This window comes from Mirounga angustirostris, unplaced genomic scaffold (genome assembly GCF_029215605.1).
Source record: "Mirounga angustirostris isolate CCGP_5_RB_7025 unplaced genomic scaffold, mMirAng1.0.hap1 SCAF_1, whole genome shotgun sequence".
In the NCBI taxonomy this organism is placed as follows: domain Eukaryota; kingdom Metazoa; phylum Chordata; class Mammalia; order Carnivora; family Phocidae; genus Mirounga; species Mirounga angustirostris.
In genome coordinates this window covers 189,902,499-189,928,473 of record NW_026991709.1, presented here as the reverse complement: position 1 = coordinate 189,928,473, position 25,975 = coordinate 189,902,499, and the positions used below count along the sequence as shown (strand labels likewise).

Here is a 25,975-nt window from a genome sequence, read left to right as displayed (position 1 = left end):
TCAGAATCATCGACTCTTAGCTGCCTGCCTTGGAATCTGGGCAGAGCTGAATATTCTCACCACTAGACAATGGACTACATCAGGCCAGGGAAGATCTGGCTAGTTCTCCCACATTTGGGAATTGCTCTGAGCTGGGGATGCACAGATGGGGGACAGGGAGAGAACGTGCAGCATTTCCCTGGAGGCTCCACCCCATCATCAACTCCCCTTTCCTCCCCTGAGCACTCCTGAGACTCCAGACTCTACTTGGGGCCTGGGTAGTGACTGTGGAACCACATGTCATGGACCACTCCTGACCCCTTCCATGTACTCAGGTGGGCTCTCCTGTGTTTTTTTTGTTTTTAAGATTTTTATCTATTTATTTGAGAGAGAGAGAGACAGTGAGAGAGGGAACACAAGCAGGGGGAATGGGAAAAGGAGGTCTCCTGCTGAGCAGGGAACCCCATGTGGGACTTGATCCCAGACCCTGGGGTCATGACCTGAGCCGAAGGCAGATGTCAGGTGCCACCCAGGTGCCCCTTGTGTCGTCCTCTTGATGCAAATTTATCCTCTCCCCTCTGGTGGGGAGCCTGAGGCCCGGGGCAGGGGTGTGGAGAGAGAGAGAAGAGGCTTGGCTTAGGTTTCCGTTGGGACCAGAAGCCAGACATCCCGCCCCATGCTCTACCCATCATGCAGGCTTCATCTCTACATTCCTTTCTCTTTTCCCATTCCTCACTTCCCTCATCCTTCTTTTCTCCTTTTCCTTCTCCTTTCTGGTACTTATCCATTTATATATGACCCAGATCTTTGCAAAATGGTCAAGGCTACTTCCTGCTGGGGGATTAGCCAGTTGGGCCACCCTGACCTCTGAGGTCCCCACACTGTCCCTCCCAAGCCACCCTAGTCCTTGACCATCCATCCCTGGCACCTTACCCCCACCTGACTCACTGGGACGGGGAGGCCGCCAGGAACTCACCTGCTCAAAAGGGCTTTTATCCTTGAGGTCTTTGGCCCCTAAGAAGACCCAGCTATCTCTGAAGCCCAGCTGGTTTGCATAGGAACTGCCCAAGCTGGAGAGGAGCTTCCTGGTCTCATCATTCATTCTGCAGAGGACCAGAGAGGACAGTGAGGTGGAGGGGTGGGAGAGGGGCAAGGTTCTCAAGCACTTGGCCTACCCTCTGCCCCACCTGCCTCCAGATGCAGCAGCTGGGCTGTGCAGGGTTGTGCTCAGAAGGAACAGGGCCGAGTGGCCACTAGTCTGGGTTTGCTTCTGTTTACAAATATACATGTTTATTTGGAAAATATGGAACATCACAGAGGAACTAGAAATTACAGTCTCACCCCACTTGACATAATCACTGTAACGTTTTAATGTATTTCCTTAGTATCTTTGTTCCCCACGCACTAGGGGATCATACCAATGCTTTTATAATGTTTTGTTTTCACTTAATACTGAAGGGTGAGCATTCTTCCATATCCTTAAATTATTTTCTACATCATTTTTGATGTAGATCCTCTTCTATGTACATATAATGTCACATATCAACATGTGTCATAATTTCTGTAACTAGTTGGTCTTTACTGGACAGGGACAGTGTGTCCAGCTTTCCAATGTTGTAACCGAGGCTGTGATGAGCCTCCATGAACATGTCGTCATGCACTGGTCTGGTTATTTCCCTAGGAGAAGCTGCCAGAAGACAGAGCCAACGGGAGAGCAGGGAAAAGGCACTTAGGACTTGAAAGCATTTGGTTCCCTTCAACCCTTGGCCGGGCAGGTGGACGTTCCCACTTACTTGGTTCCTGGGTCATCATAGGAGGCCATTAGCACCAGCGTGCCCTCTGGGATTTTTTTAAGGAATTTTACCAGGAGGTTAACATCTGGGGGAGGAAGAAAAATGGGGTGCTGGTCATTTACGGGAAATGACCACTGGTCATTCTCATTCTCTGCTACTGCCCTGAAGATCCAGGAGTGACCGGGGGCAGGCTGACACGGAGGTCCACCTGAAGCTCAGGGGCCAGCAGGAGGCGACACCTTGGGTGAAGCTCCCTGCAGCCCTTGTCCAGGGGAGAGAAAAGTGCATGAAGCAAAGGTGCCCTCATGCAGGTGGTCAGGGGTGGACACTGGGAATTCAAAAGTTCCACAGGAGATTCTGATGTGCAGCCAGGACTGAGAGACATTGTTCTAAGGGCCCTTGGGGACCTGTACCTGAGGAATGGAGTGCAGTCATGTCTCAGGAACTCTAGGCTCTTTGCACACCCCCTGCTACCTCCTTCTACACTGGTTAAGAACCTGTCTGTGCTGACTTTAGAGGAGATCCACCGCACCACAGGCAACTCAGGTCACTGAGCGAGAACATCAGTGTCCTACAGTTCTCCAGCTTATGCCAAGGAGCAAACCTCCCTTTGCATTTTTAACACCTCCTTGCACTTGTGAAATCTCTGCACTTACCAGAGAGCAGGCCTAGGTGCAGCGCCTGGCAGAGGCATCAGCACCCAGCTTGCTTCAAGGACATGGGTTTGTTTCCATTGTGCTTATTTTTATGGTCACTTTTCCTGCATAAAAACTGGTAACTTAGGGCAGTGATATAATTTCCTTTTAAGATATTTATTTAGGTTAAAAAAAATAAGTTTATTCAAAGGAAAATACTAATAATTCAGATGATACTCTGAATATGGTGTAACTTGTGCAGGGGGCTCTTGAATGGTTGAGGAAGTATGGGCAAGATTGGCCTAGTGGGAAAAGTAGGGGCCACATCTGTCACACTAGGATGATTCGTAGCCCTGCCCATAGCATTTTTGTAGACAGCAAATGTGATGACGACTCTGGGCATACAGAAAGTGCACTATAATGGAATTGTAATTATCAGCAGGATCAGTGACATAATTTTCAGAGCCCAGTGAAAAATGAAAATGTGGAGCCTTTTGTTAAAAAATTATTAAGAATTTCAAGACAGGTGAAGGCAGAGCATCACCAAACCTGAGTTTGCTCTAGGCGCAGGACTGTATGGCTGCCCTGCCCACAGGCCCACACCCATGAAGATGAGCCAGTTCTTAGTATTCCCCAGTGATCCCTTGGACCTAGGGGAAGAATCAAATCCTGAAAGCAAGGCCAGCTGCCAACTAGCTCAGTAACACAGAGGCCTGTAGTCAGTGACCACAGAGGCTCTGTTAGGGAAATGGCCCTTGAACTCTTGAGATAAAAGAGGGAACTCTGAAAATCAGTTGGAGCCATTAGCTCCAGATATCAAGATCTGTTCTTGTCTGGGATGGACAGTAATGTTTGGAAAAAAAATGAAGTGTGCCTTCTATTAATTATCCTCTCACTTTAAGAGGTCATTGCCTTCTTTTATCTCTTGTGGGAAGGGGCAACTTGTCCTCAAATGCTTCTGTTTCTGGGTCCCCATCAGCCATAGTTACATCCATGTTCATAATAGAGCAATACAAAATTTAAATTATTTTTTACCCTTTTTGACAACCTACAAAATGGGAGAAGATATTTGCAAATGACATCAGATAAAGGGCTAGTATCCAAAATCTTTAAAGAACTTAATCAAACTCGACACCCAAAGAACAAATAATCCAATCAAGAAATGGGCAGAAGACATGAACAGCCATTTCTCCAAAGAAGACATACAAATGGCCAACAAATACATGAAAAAATGCTCCACATCACCCAGCATCAGGGAAATACAAATCAATACCACAATGAGATACCACCTCACACCAGTCAGAATGGCTAAAAGTAACAACTCTAGAAACAACAGGTGTTGGCGAGGATGCAGAGAAAGGGGAACCCACCTACACGGTTGGTGGGAATGCAAGCTGGTGCAGCCACTCTGGAAAACAGTATCTAGGTTCCTCAAAAAGTTGAAAATAGAGCTACCCTAGGACCCAACAATTGCACTACTAGGTATTTACCACAAAGATACAAATGTAGTGACCTGAAGGGGCACATGCACCCCAATATTTATAGCAGCAATGTCCACAATAGCCAAACTATGGAAAGAGTCTAGATGTCCAACAGATGAATAAAGAAGATGTGGTATATATACATACAAGGGAATACTACTCAGCCATCAAAAAAAAAAATCTTGCATTTGCAACGATGTGGATGGAACTAGAGGGTATTATGCTAAGCAAAATAAGTGAATCAGAGAAAGACAATTATCATATGATCTCACTCATATGTGGAATTTAAGAAACAAAACAGAGAATCATAGGGGAAGGGAAGAAAAAATAAAACAAGACAAAAATCAGAGAGGGAGACATACCATAAGAGAGGCTTAACTCCAGGAAACAAACTGAGGGTTGCTGAGGGCGGGGGGGGGGGGGGGGGGGGGTTGGTGGATGGGGTAACTGGGTGATGTAATGAGCACTGGGTGTCATAGAAGACTGATGAATCACTGAACTCTACCTTTGAAACTAACAATACACTATATGTTAGTTGAATTTAAATTAAAACAATAAAAATAAAAATAAATTTTTTAACCCTTTTCATTCTGCCAGTGTCCTCCTTGCTTCTGAGTCATGTGGATGGAGGGAGGGAGGACGGAAGGGAAGGGAGAAGGCTGAATGCACCCTGGGCCCCTCCCACTGATTGGTGCCAGTTCCTACCCAATCCCCTAGATCCGTCTCCTGAAGCGGACAGTGGTTTACCTCTATTTTACAGATGACAAAACTGAAGTTCACAAGATGACACCTGCCTCAGCCTGAAGTCTTTGATTCCAGAGACTGGACCTTTTCCATAAACCTGGCCCCGGGCCACCCCGAACACGTGCAGGGTCCTGGACAGAGGACACATGACGGTCTCTAGCCCTCAGCCCACAGCCTGCCCCAGTCTCCTCACCTGTCTCCAGCTCTGTCCTGCACCAGGAGGGCCCTCGCGTGCCTGCATGTGGACACCCTCAGCCTGCCCGTCCAAGCTCCGTCCTCCCCCCACCACCCCAGCCACTGCCAAGCCCTGGCCAGCCCTTGGTCTGCATGGGCCCTGATGCAGGCTGCCAGTTGGCACATCCTCGGGCCCTGCAGACCCTACCTGTAAGGTGGGACTCACTGGAGGATGGCCATCAGGGGATCCAGGGGACCCTCTGAAGCCCTGGGCCCAGGACAGGGCACCAGCTGCTCTCTCCAAGCCCAGTCAGTGCTGCAGATCACCTTCCCAACGTTCCCAGCTGTGACTGCTGGGCACCCGATTCCCACTGCCCACCTTTCAGCTCCCCCTCCTTTGTTTGCAAAGCCAAGAGCGCTTCTCCCTTTCTTACTGCCTGGCTTTGTCCCCTCTGGGGCTGTGTTTAGGTGGGCACAGGAACGTAGTGATGCCCGAGCCCAGAGCTGGCCTTGAGATCACGGCACAGGGGAGGGAAACAGAGCTGAGCTGAACTCAGAAGGGGGCTGAGCTCAGTTCATCCGTCCCCATGGAAGCCTGTCCTTGCAGGACCAAGACGTCTGCTGCCTGCAAGGGCCACCCTGCTGCTTCTTTACCCCTGGGTGAGGCTCCCGGGCCAGAGGGAGGGAGGCAGGTTGCCAGCTAGGCAGTGGGTGGCATACTGAGTTTGGGACGGATTCCACTGTGTTTTAGATGGCAGGATTGTTGGGTGAGACTCCCGCCCCCAGCACGGCTTGGCCAGGCAGCCTGGGGCTGAAGCTGCTGCTGGTGGGAATGTCCAGCCCAGGTAGGGCAGGGTCCGGTCCCCAGGCTGTGCTAAGGGCGGGGAGGACAGTGGGGTGGTCACGTGCCCAGAGCGCAGCAAGCGTGGCCGTGCATGCAGACAGAGAAGAAAAGAGGTCTGCAGAAAGACGCAGAGAGCTTGGAGCCTCAGAGCGATCCCTTCCAGGCCTTCGGAGGTCTTGTCCTGTCCTTGGGCCCAAGAGACACCCCTGTGGCCTTAAAATACCTTTTACCTAGCAAACTGGGCCGTGTGTCCTTGTCCTTAGCACTTGAGTGCGCACCTGCTTGGCCTCCAACTGCCAGCACCAGTGTTTCTTTGCCTTAAGGTCCTCTCTGACCTCCAGATCCTCCTCTGTGCCCTGGGGCAAGCCAGGCATGTGGGAAGTGCCAAGGAATTAGGGGTGGGAGTGCCCCAGCTCCCTTGCCCCTCTGAGATCTGAGGCATGTACCTGACACCAGCTCCCGAGTTCCAATTGCCTGCAGCATTCAGCCTGGTAACACACTGTTCTGGCTGTCTCCCTCTCCATCTCGCTTCCTGCTGGCATTTCCTGAGATCACCTATTCCCAAATAAACCGTTGCACCTGACTCCTGGTCTCAGGATTGGCAGCCAGGAGAGCCCAACTAAATAAGACAGCAGAAAGGAGCTTCAAAGACAGCAGGATGGTCCTCCACCCCTACCATGCTTCTTTCTGGTCATCTCCTCTGGAGACGAGAGCTGAGCATCCCAGCACTCTGATGGCTCTTTCGCCATAGGAGCTCAGCCCACCCTGTGCCCTCAGTGCTAACAGAGGTGCCTACCTCCAGAGTACATGTCGAAACAGTTCTGCGTCAGCACTAGTCCTGTGGTTCCTGCGGATGAGAGCGCAAAACTGTGATTTCCTGAAACAGGTCATCCTGTCTATTGTTTTGCAGAAAATGGCTACTCTTTAGTCTAAGATCTAAAAATGGAATAATAACGGAGTCAAGTCAGCTCCTATAGAAAGCATGCAGGACTGAGTAGGGGCCCAGTAACTTCTGGGCTGATCTGAGAGGTACAAGGACAAAATGGTGAAGGATCTCTGGAATTGAACGGTATCCAACCAATCTGGATCTGTGTTCTGCCTTGCCACTTCCTAACGCACCGCTTAGTATTCTGACCTCAATTGTTGCATCTGAACAATGGGCTATGGGAACTAAGGGAGATGTATTTAAACTAGGTAGTAAATATACAAGACAAATTTTAGCTGGAAAACAGTAATAAGAATAACTGCAATCATTATCATTATTCCTTCCTAAATAGGACATCTGAATCCTCCAACTCTTGAAGGCAAAGGGATTTGCAGTGGGCTGAATGTACTCAAAGCTCTGAGTCCAGTCATGTGGATTGTGTTTGTGTATTTTGCAAAGGGTCCAAGTCCTACAGGGAACCAGGTGTTTGGGGGAAGTTGCAGTTCTCACTCTCTGCCACTAGATGGGGGTGTTGCAGAGGGGATGGCAGCTCTATATTTTCTCCCCGGGTCCCTTCCCCCCAAGCCAGTTTGTGGATCCCTGAAGAGGGTAGGGACAGGGGTCTAGATAGTGGAGGCTCTCCTGCTGGGTGGGTGGGTGGGGTTTACACTGCAGCCCTTCCTGGATTCTCAGAGCCACCAGTGTAGGGTCCTTGGAAAGGGGTGGGGGTCTATGCACACATCAAACTGTGATCATGTTCATTTGTATATTTTTCTGGAATTAGGGGGAGGAGGTATAGTTTGAACAGTTTCTTAAAGGAATCTCTGCCCCCTAAAAGACCGAAAACCACCAATCTTTAGCAATCCTTGCTGGCTTAATATACAGACGAGACCCTGAGGCCCTGAGGAGGATTCCTTGGACTTCTCAGCTAGCATGCAGTAGATGCTTCGAGAGGTTTTTAGTCTAGGGAAGTTAGTTCAGCTGAGTGATTACACCTGGAGTCAATCAGATCCAGGTTCAAATCTAGATGATTCTATCGGCTGGGTAACCTTGGGCACGTGGCCTAACCTCTCTGAGCCTCCACTTTCTTACCTGGAACATGGGGATACTATGCACAACTCCACTCTGGCATGGGGAGGAGGTTGAATGAAATAGTACAGAGCGAAGGCTCAATAAATGTTAGCTTTTGGTGTTACTGATGCTTGTTTTTGTCTGTGCTTTATGAGGGGAAGAGGAGGAGGCCCTAGTCTGAGCCTGTCTCCTGGGAGACTATTCAAAGAGGTCTTCTTCTGCAGTGGCCCATTTCAGGGAGGAGAGAACCAGCAGGTTTCAGCCAGATGGGCTGTGGCCAGGGCCACCTCCTGCCCAATGGGGAGGGTTCGGGGATGGGAGGTGAGTGGGGATTAGGTAGAACAGCTGCTGTGCCCTCCCGGGAGGAAGGACCTGCCAATGGAGTGAATCAGGCCTCACCCTCCTTCTCAAGACTTTGGAGGGGGCATGCCCTGCTCAGCCTCCTGCCCCTCCCAGGCCCCACCTTTCTCGAGCTCCCCGGAAATTGGCCAGGGCTGCCTTCTCACCTCCTGCTCTGGGTAAGGCTCCATTTTTGCTCCAGGCTTTGACCTTTCCCCCGACTCAGCAGGATTTCTTGGCAGAAGGGAGATGGCTCCCCTAGGAGCAACCAATCCAATCCCTGTCACTTCCTAAGTGTGTTCACATGGTCACGCCACACACACACACACACTTGGCCTTTCCCGTCCTGAGTGTCTGCTGTGCCCTTTGTCCACCTGCCCTGACCTCTGTCCCAGGAAGTGGCTCTTAGATTCAGGGAATTGGCCTTTGCTCTCCATCTCATCCATGCCTCTCCAAAGGCAGAGAGGAGGGTCTTGGCCAGGGCAGAGCACCTGGTCCTGACTCTGTCCCTGTAAACCCACCCCCTCCTGAAATGTGTCCCTGTTTCAGGCTTGGCCTGTAGTTGCTCCCTGTAAGACATGCAAGGTAGTGAGGCTGTGGGCCTCCCTCCACATCTCCCTGCCTCCAGCCTCCCTACTCCAAGCTGGAAGGAAGTTTCTGGAATGCAGGGCTAGGCCCTCACACCCTGCTCACAGCCTTTCTGAGGCTCCCTATTGTCCTTAGCTTCAAGCCCATACTTCTTAGCAAGATGCTTAGCCCCTCACCCTGCCATCCTGCCTGCCCCCCTTCCCTGCTGCACCTGTCATCCCTCCTTCTCTGGTGCATCCAGAAAGACCCTGTGTGGCCCCCAATCCCTCTCCCCACTCCTTCCTTCTCTGCTCCCTGCACAGTGTTGCCCCAGCCTCAAAGGAGCCTCCCCTACTTTTTTTCTGGCCAACCCCTACTATCCTTCAGGGCTCAGCTGACCAACACCTCTCTCTGGAAGCCTCCCCTGATGACCCCCATCCCCAGCTCTGTGTCCCAGTTCTCGGGGCTGTGCTTCCTTCTCCTTCATAGATGCTCACCCCATTGGATTGGCAGTCAACTTCATGGAGACCACAGGGTAGCTGCTGTCAATATTTGTTGAATGAATGAATGAACGTGTGCAATCACCTCATCACCTCACATTGTTGGTGGTTGTCCCCCCATGGTTTCATGTGTGTTGGTTTAGGCTGCATGGCCTTGAGGATGGGGTCATGCTTCACAGGAGAAGCATATCCTCCTGGGATAGCTGCACACAGCAGAGGCCTGGTCAGGACTCTGGAGAGTAGGACCAGGTCTTTTAGACTCTTTGTCCCCACAAGCTTCCCCTCCCATGCACTAGAGGATGGCCCCAGGCACGTGGTAGGAGCTGAGCCAGTACTGGTTGAATGAATGTTAACTACCTTCCCATAGCCCCCGTCTGCAGTACTAAGAGCATGGTGGGGGCTATCTGGGGGGTGGATCAACAGCTCACCGTTCACCAGGGCAATGTTCAGGCCCCTGCCCACGTTGTTTTTCACAGGACTCATGATCCTGAACAAGAAGAAGAAAAACAAAATACAACAGTTGGTCCCAAGTGTGGAGCGAACACTCTGCTTTTGTGACTCTGGAACTCTGAGGGGGCCCACATGGCGCTATGCAGAAGCATTAGGAAACACACAGAATAATTTGGGCCATCTGTTTTCTCCTGGAAACGAGCGGTGGGCTGGATTCTCTGAGGAATGCTCATGGCATGTTTGGACGAGAACAGTCTGCTTGGAAAAGAGGCAAGGTCCTGCCGGGGGCTCTGAGGTGTTGGAGGTGGGACCGGCCCACCTCCCCCAAGCAGTGAGGCCCAGCTGCTGGGAAGAAGGCAGAAACCAGAGCGTTGCTGCCATCCCGCAGAGGCTGGGACTGCTGGGTGGGGTCCGGCTGTGTTGCTGCCTGCCTAGCATCCACAGCCCGGTCTTCTGGTGTTTCTTGGGAAAACCGTCCTTCTCTACTCTCAGACTAGGTAGTTCTTGGGACTGACCTCGGGTCTTCCAGGCCCGGACAAGTAGAGCATCCTGTGTCCCTGCTCACGGTGACTGAGCCAGGTATGGTCATGTGACCCAGGTCAGCCAATGAAACTCAGTCTTGGGACTTTTATAGGGATAATTTGGATGGGAAAGTTCTCTTCCCAGTGGGGTGCCAGCTTCGGCTGATATGTCAGCCAGCCAGTGGCCTCCCTCCTTCACAGAAAGCAACCCATTTTCATGTTGAGAAAACTGAGTCTAACAAAAGAGAACAGAGCTAAAGATGGTGTGAGAGGGACCCCTGATGACATGGTTTAAACCTCTGGATCCAGCTGATCCTGAAGCCTGCTATCTGTGCATTTTGTATATGGGAATCACTAAGTTCTTTCTTTTGCTCAAGTGAGTTGGAGTTAAAAAAAAAAATAGGGATTTTGAACCTAAGATTTCATTTATTTATTTGAGAGAGAGAGAGAGAGAGAACACGAGTGGGAGGAGGCATGGAGGGAGAAGCAGACTCCATGCAGAGCAGGGAGCCCGATGTGGGATCTGATCCCAGGACTCTGGGATCATGACCTGAGCTAAAGGCAGACGTCTAACTGACTGAGCCACCCAGGCACCCCAGAATCCCTATTAAAACACCTGTTTCAAGAGAAAATCCTGAAAGCAGCTCAGGACAAGAGGTCCTTATCCTACAAGGGTAGACAATAAGGCTGGCAGCAGACCTGTCCACAGAGACCTGGCAGGCCAGAAAGGACTGGCATGATTTATTCAGGGTGCTAAATGAGAAAAATATGCAGCCAAGAATACCTTATCCAGCAAGGCTGTCATTCAGAATAGAAGAAGAGATAAAGAGCTTTCAGGACAAACAGAAACTAAAACAATCTGTGATCACTAAACCAGCCCTACAGGAAATATTAAAAGGGATCCTTTAAGCAAAGAGAGAGCCCAAAAGTAACATAGACCAGAAAGGAACACAGACAATATACAGTAACAGTCACCTTACAGGCAATACAATGGCACTAAATTCATATCTTTTAATAGTTACCCTGAATGTAAATGGGCTAAATGCCCCATTCAAAAGACATAGGGTATCATATTGGATAAAAATACAAGACCCATCAATATGCTGTCTGCAAGAGACTCATTTTAGACCCAAAGACACCTCCAGGTTGGAAAGTGAGGGGGTGGAGAACAATTTATCATGCTAATGGACATCAAAAGAAAGCTGGGTTGGCAATCCTTATATCAGACAAATTAGATTTTAAACCAAAGACTGTAATAAGAGATGAGGAAGGACACTATATCATAATTAAAGGGTCTATCCAACAAGAAAATCTAACAATTGTAAATATTTATGCCCCTAACATGGGAGCAGCTGTATATAAACCAATTAATAACAAAATTAAAGAAACACACTGATAATATACTAATAGTAGAGGACTTTAACACTCCACTCACAGCAATGGACAGATTGTCTAAGCAGAAGATCAACAAGGACACAAGGGCTTTGAATGACACACTGGACCAGATTGACTTCACAGATACATTCAGAGCATTCCATCCTAAAGCAACAGAATATACATTTTTCTCAAGTGCACATGGAACATTCTCCAGGATAGATCACATACTGAGTCACAAATTAGGTCTCAACCAGTACCAAAAGACTGGGATTATTCCCTGCATATTTTTAGACCACAATGCTTTAAAACTTGAACTCAATCACAAGAGGAAATTTGGAAAGAACACAAATACATGGAGGTTAAAAGAGCATCTTACTAAAAATGAATGGGTCAACCAGGAAATTAAAGAATTTAAGAAATTCATGGAAAGAAATGAAAATGAAAACACAACTGTTGTAAACTTTTGGGATGCAGCAAAGGTGGTCCTAAGAGGGAAGTATATAGTAATACAGGCTTTTCTCAAGAAACAAGAGAAGTCTCAAGTACACAACCTAATCTTACACCTAAAAGAGCTGGAGAAAGAACAGCAAATAAACACTAAACCCAGCAGAAGAGAATTAATAAAGATTACAGCAGATTAAGGAGGGCATGTATTGAATGGAGCACTGGGTGTTATAGGCAAACAATGAATCATGGAACACTACATCAAAAACTAATGATGTAATGTATGGTGACTAACATAATAAAATAAAATTTAAAAAAAGATTAGAGCAGAAATCAATGAAATAGAAACCAAAAGAATAGTGGAACAGATCAACAAAATTAGGAGCTGGTTCTTTGAAAGAATTAATAAGATCCATAAACCCCTAGCCAGACTTATCAAAAAGAAAAGAGAAAGGACCCAAGCAAATAAAATCACGAATGAAGGAGGAGAGATCACAACCAACACCAAATACAAAAAATGGTAACATACTATAAGCAACTATATGCCAACAAATTAGGCAATCTGGGAGAAATGGATGCATTCCTGGACACTTATAAACTACTAGAAGAACTAGAAAACCTGAACAGACCCATAACCAGCAAGGAAATTGAAGCAGTCATCAAAAATCTCCCAACAAACAAGAGTCCAGGGCCGGATGGCTTCCCACGGGAATTCTACCAAACATTTAAAGAAGAATTAATACCTATTCTTCTGAAGCTGTTTCAAAGAATAGAAATGTAAGGAAAACTTCCAAACTCATTCTATGAGGCCAGCATTACCTTGATCCCAAAACCAAAGACCCCACCAAAAAGAATTACAGACCAATATCCCTGATAGACATGGATGTAAAAATTCTCACCATGACACTTGCCAACAGGACCCAACAATAATACATTAAAAGGATTATTTACTCCGACCAAGTGGGATTTATCCCTGGGCTGCAACGGTGATTCAACACCCATAAATCAATCAATGTGATACACCACATGAATAAAAGAAAGAACAAGATCCATATGATCCTCAATAGATGCAGAAAAAGCATTTGACAAAGTACAGCATCCTTTCTTGATTAAAACTCTTCACAGTGTAGGGACAGAGGGAACATACCTCAGTATCATAAAAGCCATGTATGAAAAGCCCACAGCGAACAACACTCAATGGGGAAAAACAGAGGTTTTACCCTAAAGTCAGGAACAGGACACGGATGTCAACTATCACCACTGTTGTTCAACAGAGTACTAGAAGTCCTAGCTTCGGCAATCAGACAACAAAAAGAAAGAAAAGGCATCCGAATCAGCAAAGAAGTAGTCAAACTCTCATTCTTTGCAGATGACACGATACTCTATGTGGAAAACCCAAAAGACTCCACCCCAAAATTGCTAGAACTCATACAGGAATTCAGCAAAGTGGCAGGATATAAAATCAATGCACAGAAATCAGTTGCATTTCTATACACTAAAAATGAGACAGAAGAAAGAAATTAAGGAATTGATCCCATTTACAACTGCACCAAAACCATAAGCTACCTAGGAATAAACCTAATCAAAGAGGCAAAGGATCTGTACTCTGGAAACAATAGAACACTCATGAAAGAAATTAAGACAGAAAGAAATGGAAAAACTTTCCATGCTCATGGACTAGAAGAATATTGTTAAAATGTCTGTGCTACCTACAGCAATCTATACATTCAGTGCAATCTCTATCAAAATACCATCAACTTTTTTCACAAAGTGGAACAAATAATCCTAAAATTTGTATGGAACCAGAAAAGACCCCGAATAGCCAGAGGAATGTTGAAAAAGAAAAGCAAAGCCGGCAGCATCACAATTCCAGACTTCCAGCTCTATTACAAAGCTATCATCATCAAGACAGTATGGTACTGGCACAAAAACAGGCACATAGATCAATGGAACACAATTGAGAACCCAGAAATGGACCCTCAACTCTATGGTCAACTCGTCTTCAACAGAGCAGGAAAGCATATCCAGTGGAAAAAAGACAGTCTCTTTAACAAATGGTGTCGGGAAAACTGGACAGCCACATGCAAGAGAATGAAACTGGACCATTTCCTTACACCACACACAAAAATAAACTAAAAATGGATTAAAGACCTAAAAGACAGGAATCCATCAAAATCCTAGAGGAGAACACAGGCAGCAACCTCTGTGACCTCAGCCGCAGCAACTTTTTGCTAGACACATCTCCAGAGGCAAGGGAAGCAAGGGCAAAAATGAACTATTGGGAATTCATCAAGATAAAAAGCTTTTGCATAGCAAAGGAGACAGATGACAAACCAAAAGACAACCTACAGGATGGAAGAAGGTATTTGCAAATGACATATCAGATAAAGGGCTAGTATCCAAAATCTATAAAGAACTTATCAAACTCAACACCCAAAAAACAAATGATCCAATCAAGAAATGGGCAGAAGACATGAACAGCCATTTCTCCAAAGACAACATACAAATGGCCAACAGATACATGAAAAAATGCTCAACATCACCCAGCATCAGGGAAATGCAAATCAATACCTCAATGAGATACCACCTCACACCAGTCAGAATGGCTAAAATTAACAACTCCAGAAACAACAGGTGTTGGCGGGGATGCGGAGAAAGGGGAACCCTCCCACACTGATGGTGGGAATGCAAGCTGGTGCAGTCACTCTGGAAAACAGTATGGAAGTTCCTCAAGAAGTCAAAAATAGAGCTATCCTACGACCCAGCAATTGCATTACTAGGTATTTATCCAAAGGATACAAACATAGTGGTCTGAAGGGGCACCTGCACCCCAATGTTTATAGCAGCAATGTCCACAAAAGCCAAACTATGGAAAGAGCCCAGATACCCGCTGACAATGAATGAAGAAGATGTGGTATATATCTACAAAGGAGTATTACTCAGCCATAAAAAAGAATGAAATCTTGCCATTTGCAAGGAGGTGGATGGAACTAGAGTGTATTATGCTAAGCGAAATAAGTCAAATACAAATACCATATGATTTTTACTCACATGTGGAATTTAAGAAACAAAACAGATAACACAGGGGAAGGGAAGGAAAAATAAGATGAAAATAGAGAGGGAGGCAAACCATAAGAGTCTTAATCATAGGAAACAAACTGAGGGTTGCTGGAGGGGAGGTGGGAGGGGGGGAGGGGGTAACTGGGTGATGGGCATTGAGGGCACGTGATGTGATGAGCACTGGGTGTTGTGTGCTATTGATGAATCACTAAATTCTACCTCTGAAACTAATAATACAGTGTATGTTAATTAAACTGAATTTAAATAAAGAAATAAAAAACCCCATCAGTCTCTGGCTCCTTTTGTAGGATAAACTTACTGCCCCAGGGCCTTTACCATCTGGTTTGGATAATGGGTAGTCTTTGTCTTGTACCTGGATGGAAGCCCTGGCATCTGCTGCATCTGAATTTGATGCCTGGGTCTTGATTTTGAACTCTCCCCAGAGGCATTCCCCTTTATAGAAGCCCAGGAGCTTGGCTGTCAGGCAGACCAGTTCAAAATCCTAACTCTGCCACCATTCAGCTGGGTAATGCTGTCTGAGCCTCCATTTCCTCATTTTGCAAAGGGGATAATTGTAGCCCCACCTCTGGGAGGGTTGGGGGATTGAATGAGAGGAAGCCGGGAAGCATTTAGGGAGGTGCTGGCGGATGAGGAAGCTGTCCGGGTAATTGTTATTTGTGCCTCCTCCACCCAGAGGAAAAGGACGCGAGTGGAAGGTGTGGGCCGCTCACAGGGCCTGCCCTTGCAGCCTCCGAATTTCCGAATGAACCATGAAAAGAAAGGAAACGCAAGAAACGTACACAAGGTTTTCGAAGCACATCTTGGGGCCCACGACGTTAGCGGCTCCGCTGCTGATTTTAAAGGCAAAGAAGTTGTCCGGGCAGGGCTTGCTGAGACCACACTTGGTCCTCACGACCGCTGTGGAGGGAACAGACCAACCCTTGGTGGAGGCAGCTGGGGAAGGGGCTCGGGAGGAGTCAGGGGAGCGGCCAGCCGGGGAGCAGGCTCAGCAGGCGAGGGGCCGGGGGTGGGGGGGTGTTGAGCAGGCGAGGGGCCGGTGCGGGGGCAGGCTCAGCAGGCGAGGGGCTGGAGGGGGGGGGCAGGCTCAGCAGGCGAGGGGCCGGGGGTGGGGGGGTGTTGAGCAGGCGAGGGGCCGGTGCGGGGGCAGGCTCAGCAGGCGAGGGGCCGGGGGTGGGGGGGTGTTGAGCAGGCGAGGGGCCGGTGCGGGGGCAGGCTCAGCAGGCGAGGGGCCGGGGGTGGGGGGGTGTTGAGCAGGCGAGGGGCCGGTGCGGGGGCAGGCTCAGCAGGCGAGGGGCTGGAGGGGGGGGGGCAGGCTCAGCAGGCGAGGGGCCGGGGGTGGGGGGGTGTTGAGCAGGCGAGGGGCCGGTGCGGGGGCAGGCTCAGCAGGCGAGGGGCTGGAGGGGGGGGGCAGGCTCAGCAGGCGAGGGGCCGGGGGTGGGGGGGTGTTGAGCAGGCGAGGGGCCGGTGCGGGGGCAGGCTCAGCAGGCGAGGGGCCGGGGGTGGGGGGGGTGTTGAGCAGGCGAGGGGCCGGTGCGGGGGCAGGCTCAGCAGGCGAGGGGCTGGGGGGGGGGGCAGGCTCAGCAGGCGAGGGGCCGGGGCAGGCTCCGGACCTAGCGCAGAGGCCTACCTCCCCAAGGCGCCTTTGCAGACCGCCTGAGTGGGCGGGGGTGGGGGGTGGGGTGGCGGTGGCGGGGGATTTGCCCCTTTCTGGGCGCACATGGGGCCTCCAGCCATCCCCGTCGAAGACGCAGGACACCGGCTGTGTGTCTGACCGCCCTCGAGTTTTTCAGGGTTTCCACTGCAGCTCTAGCTCCCGCGCAGAGCCTGGTTCTAATTAAGTCCCGCGTCCTCTCCACGTGGCCCTCACAGGGCGGACCCGGAGGCCCGAGAAAGGCGGGGGATGTATGAAAGACCCCCAAACACAGCTGCCGATGCTCGGCCCTCCGTGGACTCCTTGTGAGCTGGGATATCCGTCACCAGCGCTTACAGCCTGGCAGGTTCTAATTTATATTAATGCGTGTTGTGTGTGTGTTTTACCACCACCTGACAGTTTGGAAAGTACCATTAGGGAGGACTGGGTAAACATGGAATTAGAGAAAGTTCACCTGCAAAGGGAAAGCCATGAGCGGGCAGCGTCTCTGCTCCAGCCCCGGGCCACGCATCTGGCTGGGCTATGGCAGCCCGGGCTTGGAGCAAACGCACAGCCTTCCTGACAGAAGCTGGCGGACGCCGAGGGCTTGCTGTGTGCTGAGCACGTGGCAAGCACTTTACATTTATTATCTTGTTAAATCGTGCCGGGAACTCCTGTGCCTGGCACATAGTAGGCACTCACTAAATATTCACGGAATGAACGCATAGAGCATTGGGCAGGGCCGGGCTCCAGGCTGGGAGAAACGATGTGGTCAGGGTGATGAGGATCTTGCCAGCCTCTAGGGAGCCTTTATGTGCACCAGGGAAAAGTGCCCCTCCTGGGGGACACAGTCCACTGGTGCAAGACTTGGTAAAGGTGCTCCTTCCTGGGAGTGAATGCCACTCCGGCCAGGGTACCCTCACCAAGTGGGTAGCCCGGGAGGCCTGAGTGGAATGCCTATCCTAGGCTCTCTGCCCTGTGCCCCCCCCCGCCCTCCCCCCCCGAGTTTCAGGTATAACCAGAGCTCAAACCAGGACACTGTCACCAGAGTGATGGCCAAGAGCTGAGACACCCGCAAGGGGCTGTTAAGGGGAGAGTGGGTGTCTAGGCCTGTGGCTCAGGACAGAGAGGGCTGGAGACGTGGGGACCTGACTCCCCTTCCCCACCGTCTGGAGAGGGCCCTTCTCAGGAGGCCCAGCACCTGCCCGAAGGTGAGGATGAAGGCTGAGGGTGAGGGTGCGGAGAGGTCCTCTTCTCCTATGAGCCTTGGGCCCTAACCTCTGGTCCCCTGTCCCCTCATGGAGAGGCCAGTTTACTCTTGAGACCAGACGTTCTCACCTATGATAGAGGGATTGTTCCAGGCCCTGGACACCATCCTAGAGTTTGCTCAGAGCCTAATCAACTGCAGCTAAGTCTGATAAACCTGATGTCAACAGGCTGGCTTAAGCAGGCTTTTCCAGAATGGATTTTCTGACCATCCAGCCTTCACGGTCCAGCTACTGGTTGAAGGGGTTGATGTCCAGGGGGCTCAACCACTGGGAGGCAGGGGATTTGCTCTCTGGGTTCGAGCTGGGGGGCTGCCCCCACCAGCTGCCTCAAACCCTGAGACCCAAGCCCTCTGGGAACCCCTAGTGCTGTTGCTGAGGATGTGAAGCTGAGCATTGGATGGGGAGCAGTCAGGAAATGTGGGCTGCTCTTCAGTTATCTGAGGCGTGACTCGCCAGGAATCTCTCCCTTTACCTTTGCCAGGTGTAAAACGAGGGAGTTGGTTAGGATAAGGGCTGTCAAATAGCTTTTCTCTGAACTGTCAGTGGATCTGCTATTAGAGGCTTAATGATAGAGCTGTAGAGGCTACCTGTGGGCCTGGAGGGCAAGGGCTGGGACTGGCAGTGTCGACCAGGAGAGCGGGCAGGGCGGGAGGCAGCACGTGTGCCTGGCTTTGCCATGCCCCTAGCAGATGATGCCTGAGTGTTTGCACCGAGATGCTGTGACACTCTGTGTCTACTTCAGAATATGACTCAGGAGGCTTCAGGTCAATGGAGTCGCAGGTGTGGGGCGGATGGTTTGCGTTCATCCATTATGGTCTTTGCTCTCTGTAATCCCACAGTGCACAGGGGCTCCCATGCCCTTCTCAGGCAAAATTCTGTTCCTGGAACTATGACCTTCTTCAGTCACTATTATGTTGGGGTGGGAGAAGGGGGACTCGGAGATGTTGCCTCTTGAAAGGAGGTGTGGAGAGGGTGGGCTCTGGGCTAGCCTGGAGGTGAACTCCTGCTCCACTATGTACCACTGTGTTGCCTTGGCCAAGAGATTTCTACTCTGAGCTTCAGTTTGCCCACCTATGAAATGGGGATAGTCTGAGCACCTACACAAGGCAGTGGTGAGGATTGCATGAGATGCCTGTAAAGCTCTGAATATGGTGTCTGGCACATAGTAGGCCCTCCATCATTGTACTATTATCATCATCATAACTGTCCCTCCTTTCCACCTTCTCCACGCTTTGGGAGCTGGGGTCTTTGCTGAAGCCCTGCTCGGACGTCTGCAGTATCCAGCACTGGAGGCATCAGCATTCCCACTTCCCAGTGCCTGACTCTCCAGCCACCATCTCCCCTGCAGCCCCACACATTCGTGCCTCTAGGTCTTTGCCAGTCCCTCCCCGATGCCTTCTCTGACCTCATTCCACTGGAAGGGGGTAGCCCTCCCGGAGCCCAGAACACTTTGCCCATCTCTCCTGGCACATTGGGTACTTCTACCCCAACAGACAATCAGCACCCCCTTCTGTATGCCTCTGGGAGTGCCTGGATGCCTCACATGGCCCTTGGTACTCTGGAACAGGAACTGTGAACCAAGCCTGGGGTCTGCATGATGATAATAAGCAAAGAGCCCATCTTCAGGACTCGGGCTCAGTGGGGGTCAGAGTGGGGAGGTGGCTGTGCAGGGCCAGGTGCTGTGACTAGGGAGGCAATCTAGCCTGCATGGCAGGGTGGGGGGTGCTGGGGAAGGGAGAGTTGAACCATCTCCATCAGTCTGAATGGCTGAGAGGAGGCCTCTACTGCTACAGGGCTTGGGGGCTTCAGAAGGTACCATGGGGCCATGGGAGGAGAGAGCTGGGCATATTCTGGACACCAGGATTTCTCTGGGGCCTGCAGGGCCGGGAGGAGCAGCCCTGGGAAGTCTCACCCTAAGGCAAAGGCAGGGTTGGGGTGATACTCACGGATTGCCTGGGATTCCAAACCTGCTGGACAGAGGACACAATCTGGTTAGCGAGAAGGTGCTTTGGGCGCCCCCTGCTGAAGGCTGGGGAAGTGGCATTGGCTGGGCCAAGCATTCTCCTCCCGTGGAGGATGTTAAATTGAGCTCTAAAAGTCCCATCCTGTCAGGGAGTCCTCCCTCACTGCTGCCACCCCCCTTCGCGCCCACGTGCGTGCACACAGCACTACCTACTCTAACAGAGCATGTTATTAAATGCATAAAATAAAATAGATTAGAATGGAAACCAACTATATATCAATATAATAATAAAATATTAAAACATAAATTTGTGCTACAGTAATATATGTGCTCCTATATTAATGCATTAAATAATAAGGTGGGGGGTCTGTGCAGCCAGGCTAGGAACCTCTGAAGAAAATGAGTATTACTCCTTTCCGTGGCTGAACATTCATGGTTTTCCAAGGCCACTTTTCCCATTGGTTATCTGTCCTGTCACTGTAAGCATTTCTCAAGACTCTGGATCATCACTTTTGTTTTTGTATATCCTGTAATCAAGCCTGTTTGTGTGCCCGACTCAGACCATGAACGTGAGCCACATGTTTCTCATTTTGCGGTCCGTGGGACCTAATACAGAATTGTTGCTCCATGACTGTTGGTTGGAGGTACTGATTCATCAGACTTCAGGTAGCTGAGTTCTGGGGTGTACTTTCAAACACTGTCCTCTCTCTCACTTCAGGCTGGGACTCTCTCTTCTATAGGATGCCCCTGAGTTCCACTTCTGCTCTGAGCCTCCTACACTGACCTGGGCCCATCTCTTCCCAGGCTGTCAGCACAGCCAAGTCCATCTCTGTAAGAGCAGTGCCCTGGGGCTGGGGACAGGGTGGCCACCATGGGTCTGTATAATTCATCCTGATGTGAGCCATGCTTGACAAGAAGTGGATGAGGTGTGGGATCTCGGAGACTCCTCTTATGGGGTGACTGGCTTCTCACTGCTGTGAAGCTGTGAGCTAGCCTGGGCCACTAGAGGTTATTAAGTTTGACTATGTCAGTGGAGGTCGTTCTCTAAATCCAAGGAGGACAAATGCAGAGACATAAATCCCTTCCCTTTCTTTCCTTCCTTTGAAAGGATTTGGACCTGAGAGACTTGGGTTTCCATTCCTGCTGACATCTATAAGGGAAATTTGGGCAACTTTCTTCATCTCCCTGAAGCTCCCTGAGCTTCTCTTTTCTTAGACTACACATAAAACCACACCATGAGGTCATGTAGGAACCCACTCCACAACCACACCATGGATCACTTCATGGGGCCGTTTGTGCAGATTATGTGAGATTATGCATTAAGTAACTGGTATCCATTACTCATCCATCATCCATCCATACATCATTCATTCACCCATCCATCATCTACTCATCCATCCATCACCCAACCATCCATCTACCCATTCATCTATTCATGCATTCATCATTCATCCATTATCTACCCACCCACCCATCCATTCACCATCCATCCACCCATCCATCCACCCATCATCTATCCACCCACCTATCCATCCATCCATTCACCCACCCTTCCATCCACCATCCATCAATCCACCCATCCATCATTAATCCATCCATCCATTCATTTTTCTTTCATTCATCAAATGTTTACTGAGCATCTGCCCTGCACTGAGGCTAGAGAAATGGAGGTACACAAGATAAAATCCTTGCCTTCAAGAAGCTTACATTCTAGGGAATGGTGATCGACAACAACCAAATAGACAAATAAATAAACACCCTAATGATGGCTGATGGTGAAGCTCTGAAGGAAATAGGCTGATATAGGGGCTAAAGTAGAGGGAGGGGGCATGGCTGCAGCTGGGGTTCTTGGGTAAGGCTTCTCTGAGGAGGTCACATTTGAGCAGAGACCTGAAGTTGGAGAAGAGCTGCCTACAGGAACATCTGTGTGAAGAGTGTTTCAGGAAGAGGTGATAGCAGCTGCAGTTGGATGCCACTCAGTGCTCAGTTTTGTCTCTCTTGACTCCCTTCTTTTCCTCCCCTCTCCTTCCTTCTTTTCTTCCTCCCTCTGTCCTTCTTCTTTCTTGGAATCACATTTCCAAAATGGCCCTTGATGCAGGCACATGTTATAGCCAGGGCCTTGGAACACTTCTCTGCTCCCCATGGGCTCCAGCCTTCCTGGAAGCCTCCACCCCCACAAAGGCTGGAGTCCCAAAGGCTGTGCACACCCTGCCATGTCTGGCTGTCTCCTGGGTCACCCATAGATGGAGGGAGGAATATCCTTGGCCCCGTCCTGGTCCACAGTCCCTGCACCCAGCAGTGATCCCCACTCACCTAGCCAGCGGGGCAGACGGAGAGTTTTCATGTTGAAGCTGATGTAGCTGCTAATAAAGATCCATGTGGCGACCAGGGCAAAGATAAGGGCCAGGAGGCGAAGCATACCTGTAGCGCAAGGAGATCCTGCCATGAAGCCACATCACAAGGCCACATAGCAAGTTCACTTGTGAGTCCTTACCAAATCCCCACAGTGAGACCATGTCATGAGACCCCAGCAGGAGACCCCGTGTTGTAGCCCACACCTTGGACCAGGTCAGGAGACCACGGGGTGAGACCATGTGTGAATCCATGCAATGACCAAATGGTGAGATCATGCTGCAGGATTACGTGGCCACATTTCCCAAAGTGGGTCCACTGGGAGAAAAGGTTAGAAATGCTCCTTTCTGGGCTCCACTTAGCCATCCAGAGACAGACTCCTTAGGGGTGAGGCCTGGGAATCTGCACTTTTATCCAGCACCCTGTGGTGAGGCCTGAGTGTGTGGCAGCAAAACAGGAGGCAGGTTCTGCTGCTGACAGCCCGAGGGGTGAGCCCCGCCACAGAAGTTGGGAAGGCTGCGTCCAGCGCTCCAGGCAGCCAGTGCCACTGTGGGACCTCGGGCAGACGCTCAGCCTCTCTGGGCAGGAGTGCCTCAGTCACAGAGTGGACATGGTTCAACAGCCTCGCTTCTGAACCCACAGCTTGTTGGGAGGGAGGTGACAGTTGTCACTAGTAGGCAGCCTCCAGAGTGGCTTGGGGCAGGGGCTGGTCCCTCACATTTTCCATTGCTCCCCCTGAAAGCAGCCACAAATAACCACACAATGCTGTCTATAGGAACACACGCTGGCCTTGCTGAGGTGGCTTCCCTGGCCTCACAGCCTGACTGCTTCTGCATCAATGGGGAGCGACCCCACACAGGACAGACTCCTGGTCTCCAGAGCTCCCAGAGCTCCCGGTCTCGCTCCCTTCCCTCACTCTCCCAAGAGGGCCAGAAGCGGGCTCCACTATGCCTCCCAGCTCAGGGACTTCGGTGGCCCCACTGCCATCAAGCCATGTTCTCTAGCTCCGCCCCTGACCTCTGCGTGGCCCTGAATTCAGCTCTGGGGTCTTATGCTGGCCTCTGGCTACTTGGGGTGGGGGAGAAGGCCCCCTGAATCCTGTGGGGCAGGGCTCAGGTCTTTGGGGGGGTCCCTCATCTTCTGGGGGACAGTGTGGTGGGAGGCACCCAGAATTCTCCCTGGGTATCCGTTCACATTATCTCAGTTCATCCTCATGGTAAATCTCCGTCAGGTACTACTGATCATTCCCATTTTGCAGATAAGGAAATAGGCTCAGGGAGGCGGTCACTTGGCTGGTAAGTGACAGAGGCAGCGTTTGAACCCAGGAACGTGTGCTGACTCTAAAACTTGTGCTCTGAACTGGGTCAGTCCCCATGATGCCAAAGCTTCTCCAGCCCTTCAGCCTAGGGGCAGCAAGTTGCCTTTTCCCCTCTTCCAGGCTCCCCCTGGATGGGTTTCCTTCTGGAGTTAGTCTGGTCTGAACATTTGAGAGCATAGACAGTCAAACAACCTCTGAGTCTAGGGACTGACTGCATTCCTGATAGAAAAAATGATTCCTAAACCCATATCAGACCTCAACGTTGAGACTTTGAATCCTCGGAACATGGCCCCTACCTGACACTCTCATCTTGTCCAGGTGAGGAGCGGCTTGGGGTCAGCGTTAGCCCGTGGAGAGAAGGAAATCAAATTGGAAACTGGCACCTGGGGTCTGAAAATGAATAAGATGCACGATTAGGGACAGGTACCTTGACTGAGGAGATCACAGACCTTTCAGTTTGGTTCCTCACCATCTGCCATCTGTTCACTCTCTGCCTCCACCTTTCCTTCACTTTTGCTCCTAGAATCTTATATTCAATTCAACATGTCTTTCTTGGGTACAGAGATTGGCAGGTAGAGGAAGGTGTAGTCTGCCAGCCACTGTCTCTTGGAGGATTGATTTATTCATTCATCCACCCATCCATCCATCCATCCTTCCATCCTTCCACCCGTCCATACTTCTACCCTTCCACCCTTCCATCCGTCCATCCCTCCATCCCTCCAGCCAGCTGAGAGACATTGAGCTGGCTAACTCCAGTAAAACATCAGGAAACAAAAGCTCAAGTGATTTCTGCTGAAGTGCCAACATGAAGAGTAATGAGAATGCTCACATTACAGGTGAGTTTGCGTGGGGTGCTATATATGCATATACCTCTTTTAATCCTCATGCTTCCCCATTTTAGGGGTAGGTAAGCCAGGACTCACCATGGTTAAGCCCAGGGTTATTCAGCTTGTAAGGGTCACAGCCAGGATTTGGATGCAGGTCTCCACTGCCCAATCCCCACAGGGTCCCACTGCCAGGGCCTTTTGTCCCAGAGGAGAGTTGAAACTGGAGTTTCATCCCTTCTCGAGCCCTAGGTCCCACCTTTCACCTGTGCCACCCCCGAAGTGCTGGGCAGTTACCAGTGATTCAGCAGCTGTGAAGACCCCCAGTAGGTCTCTAGAAACCTAGGGGAGGGGAGGGTAAGGCTGGTGGCAACTGTTTCAAGTCTCTAGCCAGCTGGAGCAGCTCTGACTGCAAGGACTTGCTCCCACTACTCTTCCACTCCCCACTCGAGAATCTTCTTTATCCTGAGAATCCATCTCAACAGACATGGCCTCCAAAGCCCAACCACCAAGGACCCAGATAAGAGACCCGAGGCTTAATACCTGCCACTGAAACAGTTGGGCTGAGTCAGTCCTTGATATTTAAACAAAAGCAAGAGCAAATCTACATTTCCTTTTGATAAGTATGAAAATGTCCCCACCCACTCTGGCCTGCTGTCTAGGTCCTTCCAGGAAAGAAAGGTGAGCTGGTGCCTGACCCCACCCACAGAGATTTTATAGAACTTTAACTTCCTGAAATTCAAATTATCACCCCCCCACTTTTGTTCAGATACAAGAGTATGCTTTTGAATGTTCATGGGATCTGACCTAGAGTCTGGGAGCCCAGGCCCATGGATGACATTGGAAGGATGTCCCGTGGAGCTGGGGGCCAGACAGGATGGAAGGATGGGAACAGGGTCAGGTGGATGAGGGTGCACAGATGACTAGACAGACATTGATATTGACAGAGAGCATGCCAGAGACAGAACTTGGAGAGACAAAGGACAAGGGGAAGCGGGGATGGCAGAGATACAGAGGAACACACAGAGAAAGAACAAGGCAGGGACAGAGGAGGAAAACAGATAAAGGGGCAGAGGTAAAGAGCAAATACTTAGGACATGCATTCACCCAGATTCAGAGGGAGAAAAAGACAGTGCCATTCAGAGAGAGACGAGAGAGGACAGAGATAGAGGCTGGGATACATACCTGGGTAAGGGGCTAGCTTCGCGCTGTCCTGCCCATGTCAAGCAGGGACTCTGGCTTCAGGGCGGCGGGGGGGGGGGGGGGGGGAGGCGGGGGGGGAGGGGCAGGGGTGGTGAGGGCTCTTCCAGCTCAGTGTCCCTCCTGGCTGAGTCCCCAACTGTCCCCTCAGCACCTGCAGGGCTCTCCAGTCTCCTGAGTCCCCACCCGGCTCACCCTGCCAGCCCGTAGGTGCTCTGGAGGCTTTAGCTCCAGCGTCCTGGCTTCCAGGACCCGGTCTGCTGGGGGTGGGGAGGGAGGGAAAAAGGCGCTTGGGACTGGTACGCAGGGTGGGGCAAGAATTGCCTCCGTAGCCACTCAAACCGAAAAGTTTCTTCTTGTTCCTGCAAGAATGTCTGTTGCAACCTGTTATTCAGGTTACAGAGCTGTGGGGCAAAGGCAAGGGGAGAAAGGTCTGACTGCCCTTGCACAGATATGGTGGCCCCAGGGTGGTATGTGGTCACAGGGCTGGTGGGG

General features: G+C 50.5%; 1 protein-coding gene across 7 annotated transcripts in view; it reads right to left on the bottom strand.

Annotated features, from left to right (window-relative positions):
- FAM3D (FAM3 metabolism regulating signaling molecule D) overlaps nucleotides 1-25,975 on the bottom strand; it is a 35,661-nt gene that overhangs the window by 8,994 nt on the left and 692 nt on the right. The window contains exons 1-10 of one of the 7 annotated variants that reach the window (XR_010412398.1): nucleotides 25,466-25,759; nucleotides 23,753-23,846; nucleotides 22,100-22,207; nucleotides 19,770-19,793; nucleotides 15,705-15,822; nucleotides 9,481-9,539; nucleotides 6,447-6,497; nucleotides 1,773-1,857; nucleotides 956-1,082; nucleotides 480-569 (exon numbers count right to left, since the gene is read on the bottom strand). Coding sequence is in view for 5 of the 7 variants with exons in the window: in XM_064594521.1 (XP_064450591.1) it covers nucleotides 956-1,082; nucleotides 1,773-1,857; nucleotides 6,447-6,497; nucleotides 9,481-9,539; nucleotides 15,705-15,822; nucleotides 19,770-19,793; nucleotides 22,100-22,207; nucleotides 23,753-23,765 (585 nt within the window). In the remaining 2 variants the exon portion in view is untranslated. Of the gene's footprint in view, nucleotides 1-479; nucleotides 570-955; nucleotides 1,083-1,772; nucleotides 1,858-6,446; nucleotides 6,498-9,480; nucleotides 9,540-15,704; nucleotides 15,823-19,769; nucleotides 19,794-22,099; nucleotides 22,208-23,752; nucleotides 23,847-25,465; nucleotides 25,763-25,975 lie in introns of those variants that run through there. The other 6 variants (XR_010412397.1, XM_064594521.1, XM_064594541.1 and 3 more) reach the window with 6 other exon arrangements.